Source organism: Diplotaxodon limnothrissa, linkage group LG16, assembly GCF_057381915.1.
Source record: "Diplotaxodon limnothrissa isolate DT_005_m linkage group LG16, D_limnothrissa_male_GT1.1, whole genome shotgun sequence".
Lineage (NCBI taxonomy): Eukaryota > Metazoa > Chordata > Actinopteri > Cichliformes > Cichlidae > Diplotaxodon > Diplotaxodon limnothrissa.
The window spans coordinates 33,663,266-33,683,045 of NC_140611.1; the positions used below are offsets into that span (position 1 = coordinate 33,663,266).

The 19,780-nt window shown below is 39.1% G+C and overlaps 1 protein-coding gene across 1 annotated transcript in view; it reads right to left on the reverse strand.

Moving 5' to 3' along the window:
• Window positions 1-5,271: 5,271 nt before the first annotated feature.
• gpr39 (G protein-coupled receptor 39) overlaps window positions 5,272-19,780 on the reverse strand; it is a 44,096-nt gene continuing 29,587 nt past the window's right edge. Inside the window, exon 2 of the mRNA XM_085373919.1 lies at window positions 5,272-6,885. Coding sequence (XP_085230045.1) covers window positions 6,386-6,885 — 500 coding nt within the window. The 3' untranslated portion in view covers window positions 5,272-6,385. The remainder of the gene's footprint in view (window positions 6,886-19,780) is intronic.

Genomic DNA, 19,780 nt, shown 5'->3' on the forward strand with positions numbered 1-19,780 from the left:
GAACAAAGTTATCGCCATGTGTCATGTCGTGAATATGGGTAAGATGTGGTGGATAAAACGGCTTCCAGCAGAGGGTTCATGAACGTCTGCAAGGTGGAAAAAGGCAAACAGCAAAGATAGCATGTGTAATTTCCAGAATAAATCTCTTATTTCTGCTCTATGCTCTATGAATAGGAAAAAACAAGTTTTGCAGTGTATTCACCAACTGAAACAAAACATGTATGACATCTCCCAAATGAACATGACTTATTTAACCTCTTGGCATCTACCATGTTGTTAACAAACCACTTAGAGGTGCGATTAGAATTGGGTTGGAGAAGAGGCTGTTACCTTTAAAATCAGTTCTTTTTATGGGGTTTTTGCCTTTATGTTCTGTTAATTTGGTATAATTTGAACTAAACAGGTTCTGATTCCACATAAAGTTCACTAGTGACCTTTTGGCATTGAGAGGCTATTGGTAAATTAAATGATAAACAAATATAAAATAATAGAAAAACATTTTTTTAATTTTAACAACCATTTCAGCCTCTTAGCAGGTGTTTTACAGTGTTTGGCCAAACAGAAATTTGATAAACACCTTTGAAGAAGGCACAAATTTGCCGTGGCATCATTTCAATTAACAGTTATTTCCTTCCGGATTTTCATTAATCATTTTTCCAAGATCTTGTATTGATGATGGCAGAATCACTAAAGTACTCTCCAGCATATCCCAAAGATTCTCAGTGGTTTAAGATCTGGATTCTGTAGTGGTCAATCCATCTGCGAAAATGATGTCTCATACTCCCTGAACCACTCGTTAATTTCCTTAAGCCTACACAGCTCTTTGGTCCTACTCCCTTGAGTACTTTGGGGGTGGAATGCTCTGACTTCACAGAACATTTACCTGATTGCTGATCATGATCTTTTCCAGCCACATTTCTTCATTGGAGATGACGGTTCACCACTGTCCTCTAAGGTTTTGTTTTGTTTGTTGTTGGGTTGTTGTTTTTTAACACATTGGACAATACTTAGCTTATTTGACTCTTATACTTAGCATTTGACCCTTTTGAAACTGAGTAACATTATTTCCACAACCACAAGATCTGTCCCCAGATGAGGTTGGTTAAGAAAACAGAAGCTACTGGCTCCAGTTAGGGTTGTAACTGTAACTGTTGCTGTACTAATTTTCCTATTTGCTTAGTCAAGTGGCTTTTTGTTGGCCAGGTAAAATAAGACCATTATGCAGTAAGTATGTAGTAATAAGGGTTGCTGAACTTGTGACTGACCAGGACAATAAGAATAAGACTTCAAAGTGCTGGAGAGGTCATATAAATCTTCTCAACACAGCAAGCCTTGACTCCGCTTATGTCATGGTCCCCGTGCCTGCTCGGCTGGCCCTGTGTGGCTACATGTTATGTTTTGTCTTTTCTCTCTCTCCTCTCTCTCTGCTCGCTGCCTGGGCGGAGCTCATTGTGAGCTCCCGGCCTCCACCACCTGTAGGCAATCACCTGTGGCTCCTCACCTTGTTTGCTCCCGCTACTTAAGGCAGTGACTGAGAGCACCTCGCCGCTGGACTATTGAATAACGCTCGTCAGTGCTACTTTAGCCTCAGCCAGTTTTGAGCTCTGTCCGTGAAAGTTCCGTGCTAACCCTTGTTCTCTGTATGCAGATTTCTCGTGTTTGGTTTGGAGACTCTGGACGCTTTTCCCGACCCCGCTCTGCACCCCTGGGAACCCTAGCCCCCTTCTCCTTCACCTGTATATAGTGCACCTGGAGTGTGTAAATAAACCTGTTTTTCTGAGATTTCAGTCTGCGCCGAGTCCTCCCTGCTCCTCCGTGACAGCTTAAACGTCTAAGGTTCGCTGTACCTGAAATTTGTTCCCATGTTGAGTTTATTTTAAAGATTGAGATGAGCAGTCACTATGTGGGAAACATCTATGTGCAAACTAATGATACAACAATAAAATCTGCAAATATTTACTTTGAATTTAAGCAGAAAAAAGTAATTACTTGATTTAAATTTACTTTATAAATTTAAATACTGCACAGCTATGATGAAGCTCAGGGTTCCACCTGAGGATGGCTGCTCTTTAACAAATGGTTTAAACTTTAAAACTGTGACTCTGTTTTTGACCACTGTGTGACGTATACAGAGTGATTAATGCTGTTTTTGTGTTGGTAATAATTAATTAGTTTTCAATAATGAATGAGGTTATTTAAATGCGCGCACCCCTCTCTTTTTGGGGATGCTCGTATGAATCCTGCTGCTTTAGGTCAGTGGTTTTCAAACCTGTTCTGGCATGCCCCATACCCCACAATTTTTTACAACCCTCAACATTTTTATCTGAATAAGTATATTATGTAAATAAAGGTAAACATAGCATTAGCATACTCTTAATTCCAATTAGTTTCATTTTGTATTTTCCCCTGGTTCTACATCCCACAGTTTGAGAACCACTGCTTTAGGCAAAGGTGCAAATATGTGATACCTTTTAAAGACTTCTCAAATAGCTGCAAGCAACAAACACAACTTCAGATCCTCGGGATTCTCAGCAGTAATGTCCTGACCGAATACTCCTGATGTTTCATGTATGAAAACCTCTTAGCTAGTTTAGGCCTCTAAATGAAACAAAGTAAAAAAATGAGACACAAAGATGGATGCAGTCACTGTGATGTGACCAGTTGGACTGCATATGACCCAGTGTATATTTCTTTTTGGCTTTAATTTTACTGTAACTTACAAATTAAAAACATTTTGTATTCAGTATGACTTAAAAGTAGCCACTGAGGCCATACTGTCATCAGGAAATCGTTTTTTACTGAGGTCATAGATCAGAGGTCAGAAACCTGTGGCTATTTTGCCCATGTCCAGTGCCTCCCTCTGGGTTTGATAAAAAATTAATCTGTATATGGAAATAAATATAATAAACACAATGTGATTGCTTTCACTACCAACAGATCTTTTTACTTAAAACAAATCTGATTTTCCTTCACTTCACAAATGTTCTCTTTGGTGGTTAATAAAAAAAATAACTAACTAAATTTTTATTATCCTAGTTCTATAATGTTATAAATTCAACATGAATGTGGCATTATTGTTATGAAAATGCAAAGTTAAAAAACCAAATAGTCATACAAAGTAACTGCAGACTTGTTTTAATTATTTATACCTATTCATAATGTTGATATGCTCATTTATGGCTCAGCTCCCTTTTGATAATAAATATTGCTGACCCCTGTCATAGATCAGGGGAACAGAGGGCCATTTTTCATACACTTCAATACAGTGTGACTTCTTTTTCCAGTCAGCCATTAAAAATAATGCCGCTTTGAGGCACGTTCTGCCCTTTTCGGACCTATTTAGTCTATCCTGAAACCTCAATTCCTCGTTGAAATTTGCATTTTTGTGCCATTGCCTCCTCTCTGTGTCTGCCTCGCTGCCTAACGATATCAGAAACAGTTGTGTTTGTTTCAGGAAGGGACCACTTCACCCAATTTGTTTATGTAGTTCTCACTGTTTCGGCCACGCCTCTGTGTTTTGTGCTCTGTAATGTTTACAGGAAAATGTTGGCACTAAAATGTGGAAAAATTGTGAGTGACAGTTCAGAGGGTGCAGTGTGTTTATCACTATAAATAAAAAGCTGTTTTTGTTGGTAATTATCTTACTGTCACAGTGATTTGGAAAAAAGGAGGACAGCACCAGCTCAGCTTTCTAGGCTGCTCCAAAAAATATCCCAAATCTAATCCAGTTGACTGTGAGATGCAGTTAAAAGCCTGCTAAACAATAAAAAAATTAATTAAATACACTGACTCTACTCACTGACTTTACTGAAATGTTGTCAACTGTGTATATACAGGGATACACAGACAGAAACATATACTTTAAGTTAATCAATGTTTTTGTTATAGTGCATATAAAATCATCACAGAGGTATTAGAGCTAAGATGAGGCTGTTCTCCTTGGGATAAAGTCAGACATGGCTGGACATTCATCTCAGGAGTCGGCAGGTAGCTGCATAGATGACTAGATAAATTTAGAAAATAAGTTTTAGGATACACACAAGCCAATTTCATAAATGTCCTTGATAAAATAGCCATTTAGACTGTAATGGAGCAGTACGATGACTGATGCGCGCACAAGAACAGACAAGAATACAGATCAAGGAAGGCTTACACTTCAGCACGCATACCTCTGCAGACGCCTGGGTGAAGCATGTGATGGTGGCAGGTAACCCAGATGCTACACAGAAAGCAGAATGATGTTATAGTTTGTTAAATGGAAATATTCAGTGTCTTTTGCATATTTGAGACACGCAAATGATAAGAATTTAAATATGTATTTATGTTCTTCTGTGGTGAGCTGAATCTAACCTTTAAGCGAAAAGGCTGTATATGTCAATGAACATTTCTGAATTCATTTCACCTGCTTTGGTGCAAATCAAAGTGACAACAGGTGCACTCGAGAGGCAACGAGATGACCCCAGAAAAGGAGCAACACCTGGAAAACTGCTCCTGTGGGTTCTTCTCCAGCCCTGAGACAGAGACTTAATGCCCAAAGTGATGATGAAATCAGTCCGATTGACAGACGTGAGTTGGGTAGTATAATTTATTTAACTGAGTAATAGCACTGGGACATTTGTGTTTTTGACACTGAAAAAGGAAACAGTATTGGGATGATGTTCTTGTGTAAAAGACAGTTTTAAGATGCTAAAAGTACCGTGTAAAGGTTTCTTAGTTCAGTTAGGAACACTTTAGTCTAAAGTCACGTTAATTTATTTGTCACAATGAATTGAATTGTTCAAGTTCAAAGATTAGTTGCATAGTTACATTTATTCCAATATAAAAATGTATCTAAGATATGTACATACCTACACATTACAGAGTAAACAAATGAAATAATTAGGAGCCAGATTTAATCCTGAGTCGGCACAATTAAAGTTTCACAGTTTCTCATGTTTACGGCACAAAAACCAAAAGATTTCCCAACTTAACTCAGATTGTGAACTCCCTCTCTGTAATCGAGCTGGGTCGTGAACTCAGTTACTGCATTTTGCCAAACTACTCCAGGTCTAAACCGACTCCCCGTCAGGTCTAAGCATCAGTGAGGTTAGGAACTCTAACAGTAGACTAACACTGAATGTGTTAGTCTACTGTTAGAGTTCACCATTAAATATAAATGTAGAAACAGTCTAGAGTTAGTACAACCAAGTTTAAAAAAAAAAAATTCTAAAAAAAAAGTCACACAAATGTTCTGATTCAACACTGCAGCAGAATTCACCTGTAAGTGCTTTATATTTAATTCAGCTGCTGGCCTTTCACTCATCTTAAACATCGATTGACTAATTAACTTACACCTCTGGTATAAAAACTACAGACGGAACCACAGGGCACTTCACCCTTTGGTTTGTAAAATCCTTTTATCCTCTTTTCTGACGCTAATAATGATTATTATTTATTATTTATAAAATGCACTTAATGTTTTACTCAGTATGACCAAAAACTAGGTCATAAAGCCAGCAAAATATTATAGTCGCCCCCTGCTGGCCATTGAAAAGAATGCAGGTTTTTGTGTCGACTTCGCTTTTCAGGCTTCAAAGCTGGGCCCATCAAGTGTTACACCAAAGTCCAGCTATTCCAGATTAGCCAGAGACTGTGAGGTGTTGGCAAGTTAATATTAACCCCATTAGAACCCCAACATCATTGCATCAAAACACTTTTTCTAAGTTACTAATTCTAACCACTAGATTTCTATTTTTAATTTTTATTATAGATTCCAACTTTGACTACTCCCTGATTTGGGACCTCCCGCCCTTCTTGAACATAAAAGGAAAGCCTGACATGGATACAGCAGCATTAAGCGCCAGATGCAACATCAATTGAACCATATAAGGGATTAAAAAGCAGAGCTAGGCTTGTTGTGGTTTGCAAAGCAGCTTGCAGCTACTGTGCTAAAGCTAAGTACCCTAAATACTATTTCAGATTAATAGTTGATTGTGACCTTGCACTGACATCATGGCCTACCATAGCTAACAGTAGGGTTAATCAATGTTAAAATCCATTGCTATTTTACTGCATTTGCTCTTCTTGAAGGTTGGTGATCATAATGTGACTTTCAGTTTCATCTGTGGGCCAAAATATTGATAAAAAATCCCCTCTCTGGAATGCAGAACACAGACTACAGTCCTTAAACCCTCCAGTCTGTACCTTTAATTTTAACTGAAGCTCTGGGGTATTTAAGATTCTATATTATATTTTAACATTATCACTGGAGGTAAATGTCCTTTCGAGACACCCTGTGCTATGTTTTTTGTGTACTCAATAAACACAGCACAGGGTGTCTGCTCACTGAATACTTGTTACTGCATCCATGGATAAAGCAGTTTCTCCCACTGACTCGCACAACAGGCTATATTTCCGACTCTGATGGTACATTTCTATTCTTGAGCTCCAAGATTTGCTCTTCAGTCCCTATGATGGACGTCTGAGTATCCGTGCCCAGTCCCGAGTCATCTTGCGACTGAATTGTCGTAAAGGATGAAGGTGTTTCCTCTTTGGCGACGGTGGTGCGACTCGACCTATTTCGACGCAGTGACTTCAGCAGCAGGGGGCGTTGAAGGGATTGCATGGGGGCAGCCCTGAACTGCACGGTGGACTGATTTTTATGCACGATGGTAAGGTGACACCGCAGAACCTGCATGAATACGTCCCTGAACTGCCGCGAGGACAGGTTGTAGAGGAAAGGGTTGAGGACAGAGCTGAGGTAGAAGAAGGTGTCGGCCACGGGGTGGAGGATGACGTAGCTCCGGAAGTAGGTAATGGTCCAGTTGGATTTGGGCATAGCGGCCATCATAAGACGGCGAATCTGGTTGGGAAGCCAGCATACCATCAAGGATCCAACAATGAGAACTAAAGAAAAACACAAAAAGAATAAATATAAGAGAAGTGATGACTTTTTTAAAACTCTCGTGTCTGTCAATATCATATAATAATTTTAAAAAGACAGGAAACAAGACAAAACATTTAATATGCTACATGTTTGTTAAAAAGAAAATATGTTTAATCAAACTTACTCAAAGGAAGGGTGACGAGCTAAAACACCACCTTTATTCTTTAAAAAGCTATGTTCTTGATATTTTACTTTATTCATAACAGTTTTTCACCTTTATTCCCAAAAAAGTATTTCAACTTTACCCTTGAAATGTAATACCGGTATAATGTTGATAATGATAAGAAAATGAAATATCGCAATAGAATATGGGGGGAAAGCGCACGTGCAGTGCCTTTGTTTTTATACGCACATGGAGGAAAAAGCGTGCCGGCGACGGGGAATGAGAAGGGCGAAAGCGGATCGTTGAATGAAACGGATGAACCAGAATTGGTTTGTAAAAATGCTGCAACTTCAGTGGTGTGGAACTGGTTTAGCTTTCGTCCGTCAGATACACAACAAAGCACTATTTTTGGTAGAGCATGCTAGCGGGCCATCGTTATTACCGTGTTTTTCGAAAATATGGCACACTTAAAATCAATCCTTTGATTTTTCTGAAAATCAACAGTGCCCTTTATAATCCTGTGTGCCTTATGTGTGAATTCTGGTTGTGTTTACTGACCTCGAAACAATTTTATGTACACGGCGCGCGAAAATCTGTCAAATGTTTTAGTACGACTTTGCTAAGCTACGAAGCCGCACGGCTTGATGGGTTGTCGGAGCATTACGGCTATCGTAGGCAGGAGCCTCGCAGAGTGATACGTACTGTGTTTTAACATAATATTACCGTATTGTGTGTGTATAACCTCTTTTTAAGTTTTGTGGATATTATACATGGTTATGCTGAGGATATGTCAGCCAGTTTCCACTGGAAATGCCACTGTCAGCAAGGAATTTGCATTTGCACTGTTAAATTTTTATATAGCTTTAATGCACATTTAAAAAAAACAGCTGCTTGTTTAAGTGAAAATACATTGATGGGTTTGTTTGTTTGTTTTTTTTTGCACTAATAAAGTTGTGGAATTGTAAAGTATTTTGTCTAGTGTCAATTATATCGTCAGTTATATCGTTATCGCAAATTTTCAAATGTATATCGTGATAAATATTTTTGGTCATATCGCCCTGCTCTACTTGAAATGCAATCCCAATTCCAAAAGAGCTGGTAAATGGTAAATAATAAATTCTCATAAATTCATAATTTATTCACAGCGTAACACCAATCAAAACTGAGAAAATTTAGCTGATGTTTTATCTATGCATTGCAGTTACATTACTAATTAAAATTGAATTATACATATTAGTGCATTTGTGTCAATTTATTTTAGAGGACAACTTTAATTATTTGTTATGTAGATTGGTTAAACAATTTATTTTTATATATTTATTAGTGCTGTCAAAATTATCGCGTTAATTGTTAAGATCAACGCGAAATGTTTAATGCATTAAAAAAATTTAACGCTGATTTTGTTTTTTTTATTAATTTCCTGTAATCTAAGACCTTTAAATTCATGAGCACCTCTGGAGGAGGGGGCAACAGTGTGCTATGCTGGCGTTTGGCCTGACAGAAATGATTAGAAGAAGAAGAAGAAGTGACACCATGCTACTATCTAGCTAACACTAGCTAACACACGCAAGCATGGACGAGGGCGGACTTTTGGGTGGAAAGTTTCTCTTTAAGAAGTTGCCTGATGGCTTGTTGGACAAAACGAGAGTAAGATGCACAATTTGCAACGCTGAATTCAAGTACCACAGAAGCAGTTCATCACTGGCGTATCACCTGAGAGCAAAACACCCAACTGAATCCACCTCTACGGGACCTCGCCAGTCTACGCTTCAGGAGTATGGTGCTTGTGGACGAATAACAAAAAATGTGAGAGAAAAGGTAACCAATTCCTTGGTTGTTTGGATAGCTAAAAACTGCCGACCAGTTAGCATAGTAGAAGATGATGGACTGAGAGAAGTCATTCGTGCTGCATCAGGAGATGAGTGTTACAATCTGCCCTCGAGAGGAACCATTGTGTCGAGACTGCACACTTTGTATGGGGACCAGAGGGCTCAGCAGTCCAGCAAGCTTGTGCAAGTAAGGAATGTCGCTCTCACCGGAGACCACTGGACTTCGGTGAACAACGATAATTACTTAAAATATAAAGAATAAAAAAATGTAATTGGAGCCAGGCTATTAATAAAGTAATTGAGATTAATCGCAATTAATAACAGAAAATTGTGAGATTAGTTTAATTTTTTTTAATCTATTGACAGCACTAATATTTATTTAAGTTTAGAAATCTATAAAAAAATTGCTTGACACTACAAATTATATTATTTATTATGCAAACTTTTTTACAGCAAATACAATAAACTTAAATATTTCATATTATATATAATAAAAAATGAGCAAACAAAAAAAAAAAACCAACTGATTCCAGTTTTGACTTTTTCTCCCGCTACACCAGCGCTGATGTGGAGGTCTGAGTGGTGACACCTATTCAGTCTGACGTCACTAGCCGTGTCTGGACCTAAACTCCGCTGCAGGTCCATATATCAAATGATCGCTATGGCATTACTGAGAGTTGAAAAACTGTCTAAAGTCTTTCATCTTTAATAAAATGATCAGCATTCTGCTCTACCAGGTGTAACAATTGAGTTTAGCATCCAGGCATCCATGAAAACGGAATTTATGACATTTAACGGAGTTAGAAGTTAGCAGGGAGTTAGCAAACTAGCTTCTATCTAAATACAATATAGCATGTCCTGACTGCGGGGTTTTGGAAACAAATTAAAACGTACAGCTCTGCTATCACTTCCAGCATAAATGAAGACAGAAAACTAAACAGCAGTGACGTTTGTAGGGTTACTGAAGTTGGGCTAGCTGGTATATAATGATGTGCTACGTGACTGCTAGCGACACAGCTATGTTAGCATAATATAAACAAGCTAACTTTTTTCCCACTCGATAAAAGTTAACGTGAGTGTTCTCGGTGGTCAGGAACAAATGTAATCGCATGGCAGGATGCTGTAAAAGGACCAAACTTCAGGAGAACAACTGAGATAATCCATCCACAATACGAGGTTAGTCATTCATATACTGCTGCATGGGCTGGGCTGTAGTTACATCCTAAGGTTTTAAAAACTGAGCTTAAATAAATGATTAGCGGTAATAAAAGCCGAGGGAGGTCAACAGTGATCACTGACTGTTTTAGGAGCTTTTTGAGATTAAATAGAAGAAAATACATAACATTAAACATGTTAACAACACAAAAGCCATATTAAACGCAGACTACTTTAGGCCCGGAAGTAGGATTCGTCACGTCATCACTTAACAATCAGATTGTTCAGGATGATGACAAACAGTCGCAAATTTGTTCACCAACCTTGTCGGTAGTAAAATATTATCTGAACCAGTGTTAGTTTGTCTTTATCTTGCGAGCTGGTTGTTTACATTAACACAGAATTATTTGACTCTATTTCTAAAGCTATAAGCTTCACATCATTTGGATCTTAATGGATCAACCTACATTTTCATGCACTGTTACGTGCCAAGAGATGTGGCTTTGCTTTTGTGTTCTATTTATCTTTCAGGTGTCAAGCCTCCACCTATTGGCCAGTTCAAAGTTGATTGGCATGTGTCTATTGGCTGGTCTGGGCCCAGTTGGCCAATCACACGCCAAGGATCACTACAAATGAGCAGCTCCCTGGCCAGCTGGTGGTTGCTGGCTTCTGCTATGACAAACATTTGCGAACAGGTGTCTTTATATTATGTGTGGTGGGAGGCTGGACAGGTAAGCTGGGGTACCCTATACACTGATTGCAGGTGTTAAACTGTTAGACACACTAGGGTATGTGGTTGATGCCACTTTTGTATGTTTTCACTGACCTTTTGTCGAGCAGCTAGGTAGGCCTTTTGTTTTGCATTTTTGTTTTAGTTAGGCCCTGGGAGCTCTCGACCTCTTTTTGTTTTATTACTTTCTTTGATTTGGTTCAACCGCCCAGTCCTCCTCCCCCACCTTTTTTCTTATAGATTCCACTAAATCCTGCCTAATTCTTGACTGTCCTGTTGTCATCCTCCTCCATTGATTGTGGTTGTCCGGTGTTGCTGTCTCCTTCCTGCCTTTGCCACCACCATGGTGGGGGGGACGTAACATGCACAAATCAATCCACAGACCTAATGGGAGGTTTCCTGTTTTAAGTTACAATCCATTCACATGGCAGCAATACAATGACATTTAATAAATGTAAAAATATACAGAGAGCACATTTAAGTGAAATATCTGAATATACCACTGCAATTACTCACACTTCATCATTCATGTCTGAGTCATGCCCTGAACTCTCTGAAAGGACAAACACACCCTTGGTCTCTCTTCTGCTGTTTATCCGTCTCCCTACAGTGTTTTTAATGGGGATTAAGCTGCAACCAAACAGCCTTTCTGCATTCACAAAATTATCTGATGTGAGACAAATGCTTCCTGCTGAGGAGCACAAACATAAACACATTCATGTATAACACCATGTCCAAAGACGCTGGGTGGGGGAATCATCCATCCTGATATTATTAAGAGATGAAAAGGGAGAATAAAAAAACTGAAAAATCAGTCTGTGTTTCTCACATGCAGACTAAGTGCACTCATTAGTGTTTGTTTATAAAGGTTCAGGTTCAGTTTAATGCTAATCTCAAGTGTCAGTGAGCTTTGATCCCTTGCAGCCTGTCTTAAGGTTTGCCAGTGATGTTAGAGACTTTATAAAGAGATGTCAATAGTTCAAAATAAAGACATCAAGGGCATTGCCTCAGAAAACCTGACAGAAATTTGGGAATTCTGGCAGCCTGAAATGCATTTTAATGGGCCTTTTGGGCTGAAGTTCCTCTGTTTTATATCCCATCTTATCTTAGACTAAAAACATGAGCGCCTGAAGCATGTGTCGTGTTTTGTTTTGTTTTAAAAAAAAAGCTGCATTAACTTATCTGTCACATTTACAAGCCAAAAAAGTGAAAGTGAATATATGTTATTTGTTGTTTTTATAGCCTAGCCTCAATGTATGGCAATGTCAGTCTTACAGACGCAAAGGTTTAATGGACCAAATCGACAAACTAAAAGTAGTATGAAAAGACATTTTACTTCACTAAAACTTTACTTTTTTTTAAACAACAGTAACTAAAATTGCATTTTGAACTCAGAAAAGTACATTTTAATTTCAAAATGACCAAATTGGTTATTGCAACCAGCTTAGGGAGGCCCCGATGGGTGGGTCAGCCCCTTTCAAATCATGTTTATGTTTTAACATCTATAATGAACTTCTGAAAAACATGCCCATATTTTAATAATTAACACAATTAACAGAACAAAATAATCAACACAAACTGGAAATGTTTGTGTTGCATTTTTCGGTTGGGGCACACACTTCAGTTTCACTACAGCGCAGAGAACAGCTGGACAGAGTTTGTTACTTCCATTCAAACTATGACCGCAGTAATATGCTAGCGACCAAAGCTAGGGGAATGCACATTTTTCCCTAGTGACAGATGCTGACCAGGGGATCATTTAGCCATCAACCTCTCACAGCAGCTCCAGGAGTATTCACTTTTCCCTTGCAACCGGTGGTTGGTCATTGACTAGTTTTGAGGCCATGACCACCATGTTTATCAGGTCGTTAAGCAGTGATCGTCTGTCAAGAACATGGGTGCATGCTAACACTGAAGTACCTATAACTGATGCTCTACGAGGCTCATTCGTAGACATAAAATGTCCACATATATATATTTACCTTCAACCTGGAATGAAACTTTACCTTCTTTGGATGTGTTTCTCTTTGTCCTTCTTACAGCTGTTACAGAGTTTTTAAAAAATAACTGACAGGGAGCTGTGGTCAGATCCCTGCTAAGCTGAATGACTGAACTGAACTTTTCGGTTGTGGCTGCTGTTGGCGATTTTATCCTGTGTTTTAAAAAATGCAGCTTGCTAATCAAATATATCCAAATATGGTCACTTCTACCTTCTACAAAAACGTTAAGGCTTCAAAATACAGAATCCAGATGTCCGCCTTTAATAAACAGTTTGCTGTCTGTTTTTGCTGACCCCATCAGATGCATGTGTCTTATTTTCCAGACACAGACACTAATTTTTCATGACGCCCTGCAGCTTCATGTCGGGTCTCGCCATGTACAAACACAGCTTCGCTGCAGGACCTGAGGCTGGTCCACCTGCCTGCTGATGTGACTTGGAGTTTGCTCTCTGTTAGGAAGGATCAACCCCAGAGCCACGCATGCTGTTGCCTAGCAGGGTCACTGGTCTCATAAAAAACAGGTTTGTTTGTGGGCAGGCTTTTAAACAACGCAAACAAGAGGTGATGAAGAAATCTGAGTGGAAAGCAGCACTCTGCATCATGTTTGTCGTCAGCCAAACACTTTGTGGTCTGCAGGGATTCCTCTCAGAACAATCATCAAGTTTGAAGAAAACAAGCTACAGACAGCATCAGCCCCCAAGTTAAATTCTTTTAATGCTTTAAGATAAAAGGAGGCAAAAGAGAGAAAACACTCACATGTATGGTATTGTTCATTAAGGCCAGCTGTACCGTGACCAGTCTGAATCAATACCAAGAGATGTCACCGGTAATAACTCTAGTTCTGATCACTTTCAAAGAGGAATTCAAATCAAGGTTTGTGAAGACAGTAAAGACAGAGGGTTCATCTGAGTGAAAGTACAAAGAGGAAGAAAGTGAGATGAAGACAAGTCAGAAGAAAGGAACACTGCTGGAATACAAAAATAAATGAGCAGGCAGAGGTGACGGACACAGATAAAAACAACTTTAGAGATTCATGTTGCTCTGAGTCATTTCTCCTTGACACTTTGGTAGATAATTAGACCCTCTCGGGTAATTTAAAGTGTCTTTTTATTAAAAAATATCTGGAAATATATTCTCTTTATGACCTTCTCCAGATTCCAAAAACAATTTGGTCAGCTGGCCAAAGCAATTTATTTAATAAGTGACAACACTGTCATCTTCACCTTCAGAGCGCACTGAGAAAAGGGTTTGCAGTCAAGTGTGAAGGGAGGCAGAAAGAGAATTCAAGTCTGATTTTATGGTATTATGTTAAAAAAATGGTGGATTAATCTAGTTGAAGCTGGACCTTGAGAACCGAAGGAGCATCCAATTGATTAATGGGTTGATGAGGTCATAACAGTAACTGCAGGTGTTGTACTAGAAAGCTGAAGTCAAAAGTGAGGGTTTACCAATGATCTATGTTTCAACTCTCAGTCCCTGAGGGTTTGGGCTCTGGGATTTCTGGATTTGATCCCTAGTTTTGTTCCGCAGATTTACTCTCTGAATTTGGTCCCTGTGATTTCTGGGTTTAGTCTTTGGTTTTGAGCCATGCGTTTGGTCCCTGCAGTCTATAGGCTTGGTCTCTAAGGTTGGTCCCTGTGGTCTCTGGGTTTGAGCCCTGCGTGTGATCTCTGGTTTTGACTTTTTATTGAGTTCAAGTCCAGAAACAAACCAAAGTTCTTGCTAAATCCAGCTAGACCATCAATAGGAGCACTAGCAATAAGCAGATGATCAGAAGATTAAAATGAATGACAAAAGCACAAGAAAGGAAATACTTTGTCAGGTTTGCAAGATAATCAGAGATTTTCAGGTTGAATATTTTTTGAAGATGATTTTCAAATGTCAGTGAACAAAAAAGGAGAGTTATAATTGATGACAGTCTACCGCAAAAAAATGAAGTCTTGTGTGCTGCAAATCTCCAGATCCTCCTAGTGTGGGAGGATGATGCATTTTTGAGCTCTGGCATTTCAAAAGTCTGCAGAGGGGAGGAACTGTCATTAAAGGCTGAAGATCTGATCTAATGTTGAATCCTGACATGTTTTTATTTTCAGATATTAAAACAACTTTCTAATGGAAAACTGAAAAACTCATATTTGCAGCACCCACCTCCCTGTGTTGTCTCAAAAAGAACAACATCTAACTAACTGTAGGCAGCACAGAGAAGATCAGAGACGCCACTGTGTACTTTCACAATGAAACAGTTGAATAAACAACAATTCTCCAATTCAGTTTCATTTATTTAGCTTCTCCTATTTCTTCTTTTGCTGGAAGACAGTGTGATTTCACAGCGTTGATAAAGAATTTAACTTGACTTTGACAGATACGGTTAAAGACAGCAGTTACCTGATGCTTAAAAAGTCCACGGTTGTATGTCAGGTCTGAGACTAGAACTAGAGATGAAACAAGGATCCAGGCTTATTGTAAAGCAGGGAGTCGTGTCTGTCAGCAGTCATGGATTTTTACATTTTTCAGCACTTTGTGTTATTTTTCTGTTCAGTGTGAGACCCCTTCCTTTTATAAGTCAGTCTGAAACTCAGAGGAAAAATGTTGCCCATCCCAGCCATAAACTGATGATTTCCACCAATCTGACATTTGTTTTGGATGAAAAATGCAATTTCATTCAGGACTAACGGTTAAAGCACATAAAACCATACACATTTATAAATCTAAGCAGCTGGATGTGGATGCACTCCAAGTGTGTTCATGTTGGAGACTTGCAGTGCCGGTTCTCCTGCCAGGAACTGCCCGGGGCCACGAACCCTGTGGGGCTCCCAAAGCCTCAGGTTCAAATCTCTAGGATTGTCAGTCTGGCTTTTAATTGCTTGTTTCTTTTGGCACTTTATAACCAAACCTAGCAGGTTTGGGGGTTTTTTTTGACTGAATATTACCAATACTGCTGAGGATTGACTGTTTCAGCTCTAACTGGGATAAGTGCACACATTTCTCATAATATGCGTCTCCAGTGGGTCCTTCCAGTCCTGCTCCACTAACAGTGGGACATCATAGCTTTAAAAAAATGCCACTTTCCTACACTTAAATTGATGAAGACCTGCCATCCTTTATCCCACCAGCCTTATAAATGATCCTAACTGTTCAAATGAAGGCACTATAGATATCACACACTCCACTGATTCAATTTCAGTAAAACCTGGAGGGATGATACATCGAGGCAAATTTTTTTTGTACTTTAAAACCTGCAAAGTTCATATTTCCAATATGTTGCATTAAAAATGTAACGATGCAGCAGGTTACGGATTGGATGCATCATCGAATCCTGGCAGCAGATCATGAAGTGGCCGTATCTCTCTTTCTTTAAAGGTGTTTTTTCCCCCTATAGATCTACCTATCACATCGGCTCGCTGATCACAGCCGAGACGTTCACCTGGCAATATGCCCCTGAGTCAGAACAGATCAGTAATGTCTCTGCAGAGGAGTTAGGATGCAGCTGAACATGTGATTGCATGAGCCTTCCTTCATGTCATTGATAAATCTTTATTGTTTTAATGTCACTCTCTTCACGCTGAATGCACCTTCCTCAAAAACTCCAATCTCAGCTGATGCACTCATCAGTGATGTTCCCGAACTTGTTGACATTAAACACCCACACACACTCTCACTGTCTCTCTGCCAGGCAAAATATAACTGCCTGCTAATTAGCAGGCAATTAAAGGAGATTATTGGAACAATTAATTGTCTGTCTTTTTGTTGTAATTGGAGTGTGTTTGATTGAGCTTCCCAGTTCCTCTGTGCATCTCACAGCAGGAGAAAAGGGGGCGAGCCGAGTCTCTGCCTGCCGTAAGTATGATTTACACTTTTAATAAGAGCTAAAAAAAGAGAAAGAAATCAGACCGACCGCTGCCTCATTTACATGGAAAATCTTCCCCTTTCAGACCTCGGATGGGTTTTTCTGTGTAGCTCATACAGGAAATACTGTGGTTTACACACTCGCCTAACAAGTGAAAGGTCCATGGGAGGACACACAAATCCCTTTGGGAGTGTGTCATTAAACTAGCCCCATTGAATAAGGTGAATAAGGTGAAGAGAATTAGCTTTTTGAGATTTCCTTACCTGCATGATTGAGCCTGCATCAAGACATGTTGTAAACCTGAATTTTTTTTTAACTGACCAGCAGGGGGCGCCTGTAAAAAGACTCTTGGCTGCATTAGTCTTCAGGAGAATAATTTGTTTATTGATTTATCGGTTCCAGGAGATGGCTGCCCCTCCCTGAGTCTGGTTCTGCAGGAGGTTTCTTCCTGTTAAAAGAGAGTTTTTCCTCCTCGCTGTCACCAAGTGCTTGCTCATACGGAGTCATCTGATTGTTGGCGTTTTCTCTGTATCATTGTAGGGTCTTAAACTTACAATATAAAGCACCTTGAGTCATCTATAGTTCTGATTTGGCTCTATATAAATACAATTGAACTGAATTGGCTTGAATTTATTGATTTGTTTGTGGCCTTTTTAAAAATATTGCTAATTACTCTTTTATTCAGTAAAACCGGAAAGGTTTTACAAAATTTTACAGTTCATCAGATAACTGAATGATCCCAAGTTTACTGATTAGCTACACCAAGAGGCTTCATAACAGTTAGACAGCTGCAACCCACAGCTGAAAAACGCAGTTTACTAATCTATCTGCTAATATGGTCACTTCTGGCTTCAAAATCCAATAGGCGACGCCATGCTGTAGCCCGTAACTTTAGCAGTAACTCTGTTATCAAACAATTGCCAACAATTCTTGGCGGAAGGGGAGGGAAGGCCTAATAATTAGTTAATTATTAAAAACAAATCTTTTACAATAGTCTCATGGGTGTTATAAATGCTGTTTTAGATTTTAGATGCAATTTCAGAGCGAAACAAACCACTACAACATCCCATTGAATCAGTGAGAGTATCAGGACTGGGTCACACCTGAGTCCGCCTGATAATCAGATGAATATTCAGCACGGGGAGAAACTCTGAAACTCATTTTAAAACTTTTGCAACTGATTTGACTCTTTTAGAAATCCCAGAAGCTGCATAAACCTGCACACGGATGCTCAGCGAGCAGCTTATAAACACAAAATTTCTCCCATAACTCGGGGGGTGGGGGGGATTTTCTCAAATAGAGGGCATCGCCACATCGCCGGCGCCCTTCATTTCCATGATTGGAAACAGCTCAAAGACAAGAGCTGAATAATCGAGAGAAGTGAAGTCTTTCACCAGTATTTGTTGATAAACACCTGATTGATGACTGGATCTCACTGGTGACGACGGTCCTGATTGCTTACTGATTTAAAGCTTATGTCAAATCTATACAATTACCCAACTGAAGAGTGCTAATGAAGGAGAAGATGAGCATGGAGTGAAATTATTCAGATCTGCTTGATGAGGGTAAAAGTTAACGAATGAGCTTATTCACTTGTTTGATTATGCAGCTGATTTCACTTTCAGGAGCTGTTTGTGGTGTGATATGAACATCAATGGAGGAGCTTATATATGACTTACATTTTCATATTGTATATGAAGGAAATGATTATCAGAAAACAGATCTTTCTTTTCCTCCATGTTTTCTGTTTGTTTCCTCTTTTTCCCTTGCTTTGCCTCCAAATCTTCCCTTTCCTCTGTGTCTTCCTCCTTGGTTTTACTTTCTTTTGCTTCTTATTTTACTTGCTTGACCTCCATGTTTTCCTTCTGTGTTTCTTCTGTGTTTTATTTTGCTTTTCTTCTTTTGTTTCTATTGTTTAGCTCCTTCTTATTCCTTGTGTTTCCTCCATATTTTCCATTGTTCTTGCCCGTTTCCTCTTGGTTTTCCTGCTTGATTCCCTTGTTGTTGCTTATTCTTTTTCTTGCTTTTCCCATTTTATGTTAGGCTTTGTTGATTTTGGATCATTTAGTATTTAGTTTATGGCACTAGTTCCCTTTCCCTTTATTTGAAGAGACTGGTGATAAAAGGAGATTTTTTTTAACCGAAAATTTCTAGTATAAAACTTGATATTTAATTAAACAGCCACAATTTTAATCATTTAGTATGTTTCAAACACACATCGCATGAAAAACTGCACATTTAATGACTTCATATTAAAGTGACTTCAATCTAACCACAAACCACTGCTGAAGCAAAAGAAAATGAAACTGACGTGAGAAAATAATCCTGCAGCTGTCTCATTGATCTGGTTAGATTTCTCCTCAGACGCTGGATGAAGTCGGTCCTGTGGATAATAAGCCTAAGAAACCTGTGATGAAGGCAAACATCATCAAAGTCTGCGACGCTGAGAACAAATTTCCCTTGAACCCAGAGACTATCAGACACAAGCATAGTGAACGATTTCCTCCCACAGAGAGAATAAAGAGGGTTTTTGTAGATTGGAAATTTGGGCTTATTAGCTGCATAATAATGAGATTCTGAGATGCCAGATGGGCGAGTTTAACCAGCAGGCCAGCTCAGATAGTGCCAGGTAGATATGAGCCATTAAAAAACATCCTTAATTGCAAATATGCAAACATTAGTCAAGATTTTGTGGACTAAATTGTGTTTCCTTCACAGCAAACATCCTTCTGAGAGGTAGAAGGTTAATTTAAACCAAGAACAGTGATTGCAAATAGTTTTCACAAAAGGGCAATTAAGGCTGTTTCTGCACAGCGCTGAATTCATTAAATGTTATCCATGAAAAGCAGCTCACACTGCAAAGATCTAACGGCAGTTATGAGTCTGTCAGGCACAAACACAACGATCCTTCCTCAATCAGCCACAAGAGGAAAGCCACAAAGAATCAATCTGACGGCTAACAGGAGATCCTGCGTTATTAAACCACCTGAAACACTGAAATCAGTCACACAGGAGTGTTATTCATAAAGGAGCTAATCACCTCAGAGCACATTTACTCAGCCAGGCACCAGAGAGTCGTGTTTGCCACCCTGATAAAAAATATGCACATGTCAATATATAAATACAACCGTGTGTGTTAGGGACAAAGACGGAAAAAAACATAAAAATATATGGAAAAGAAAAGGAGGGAAGGA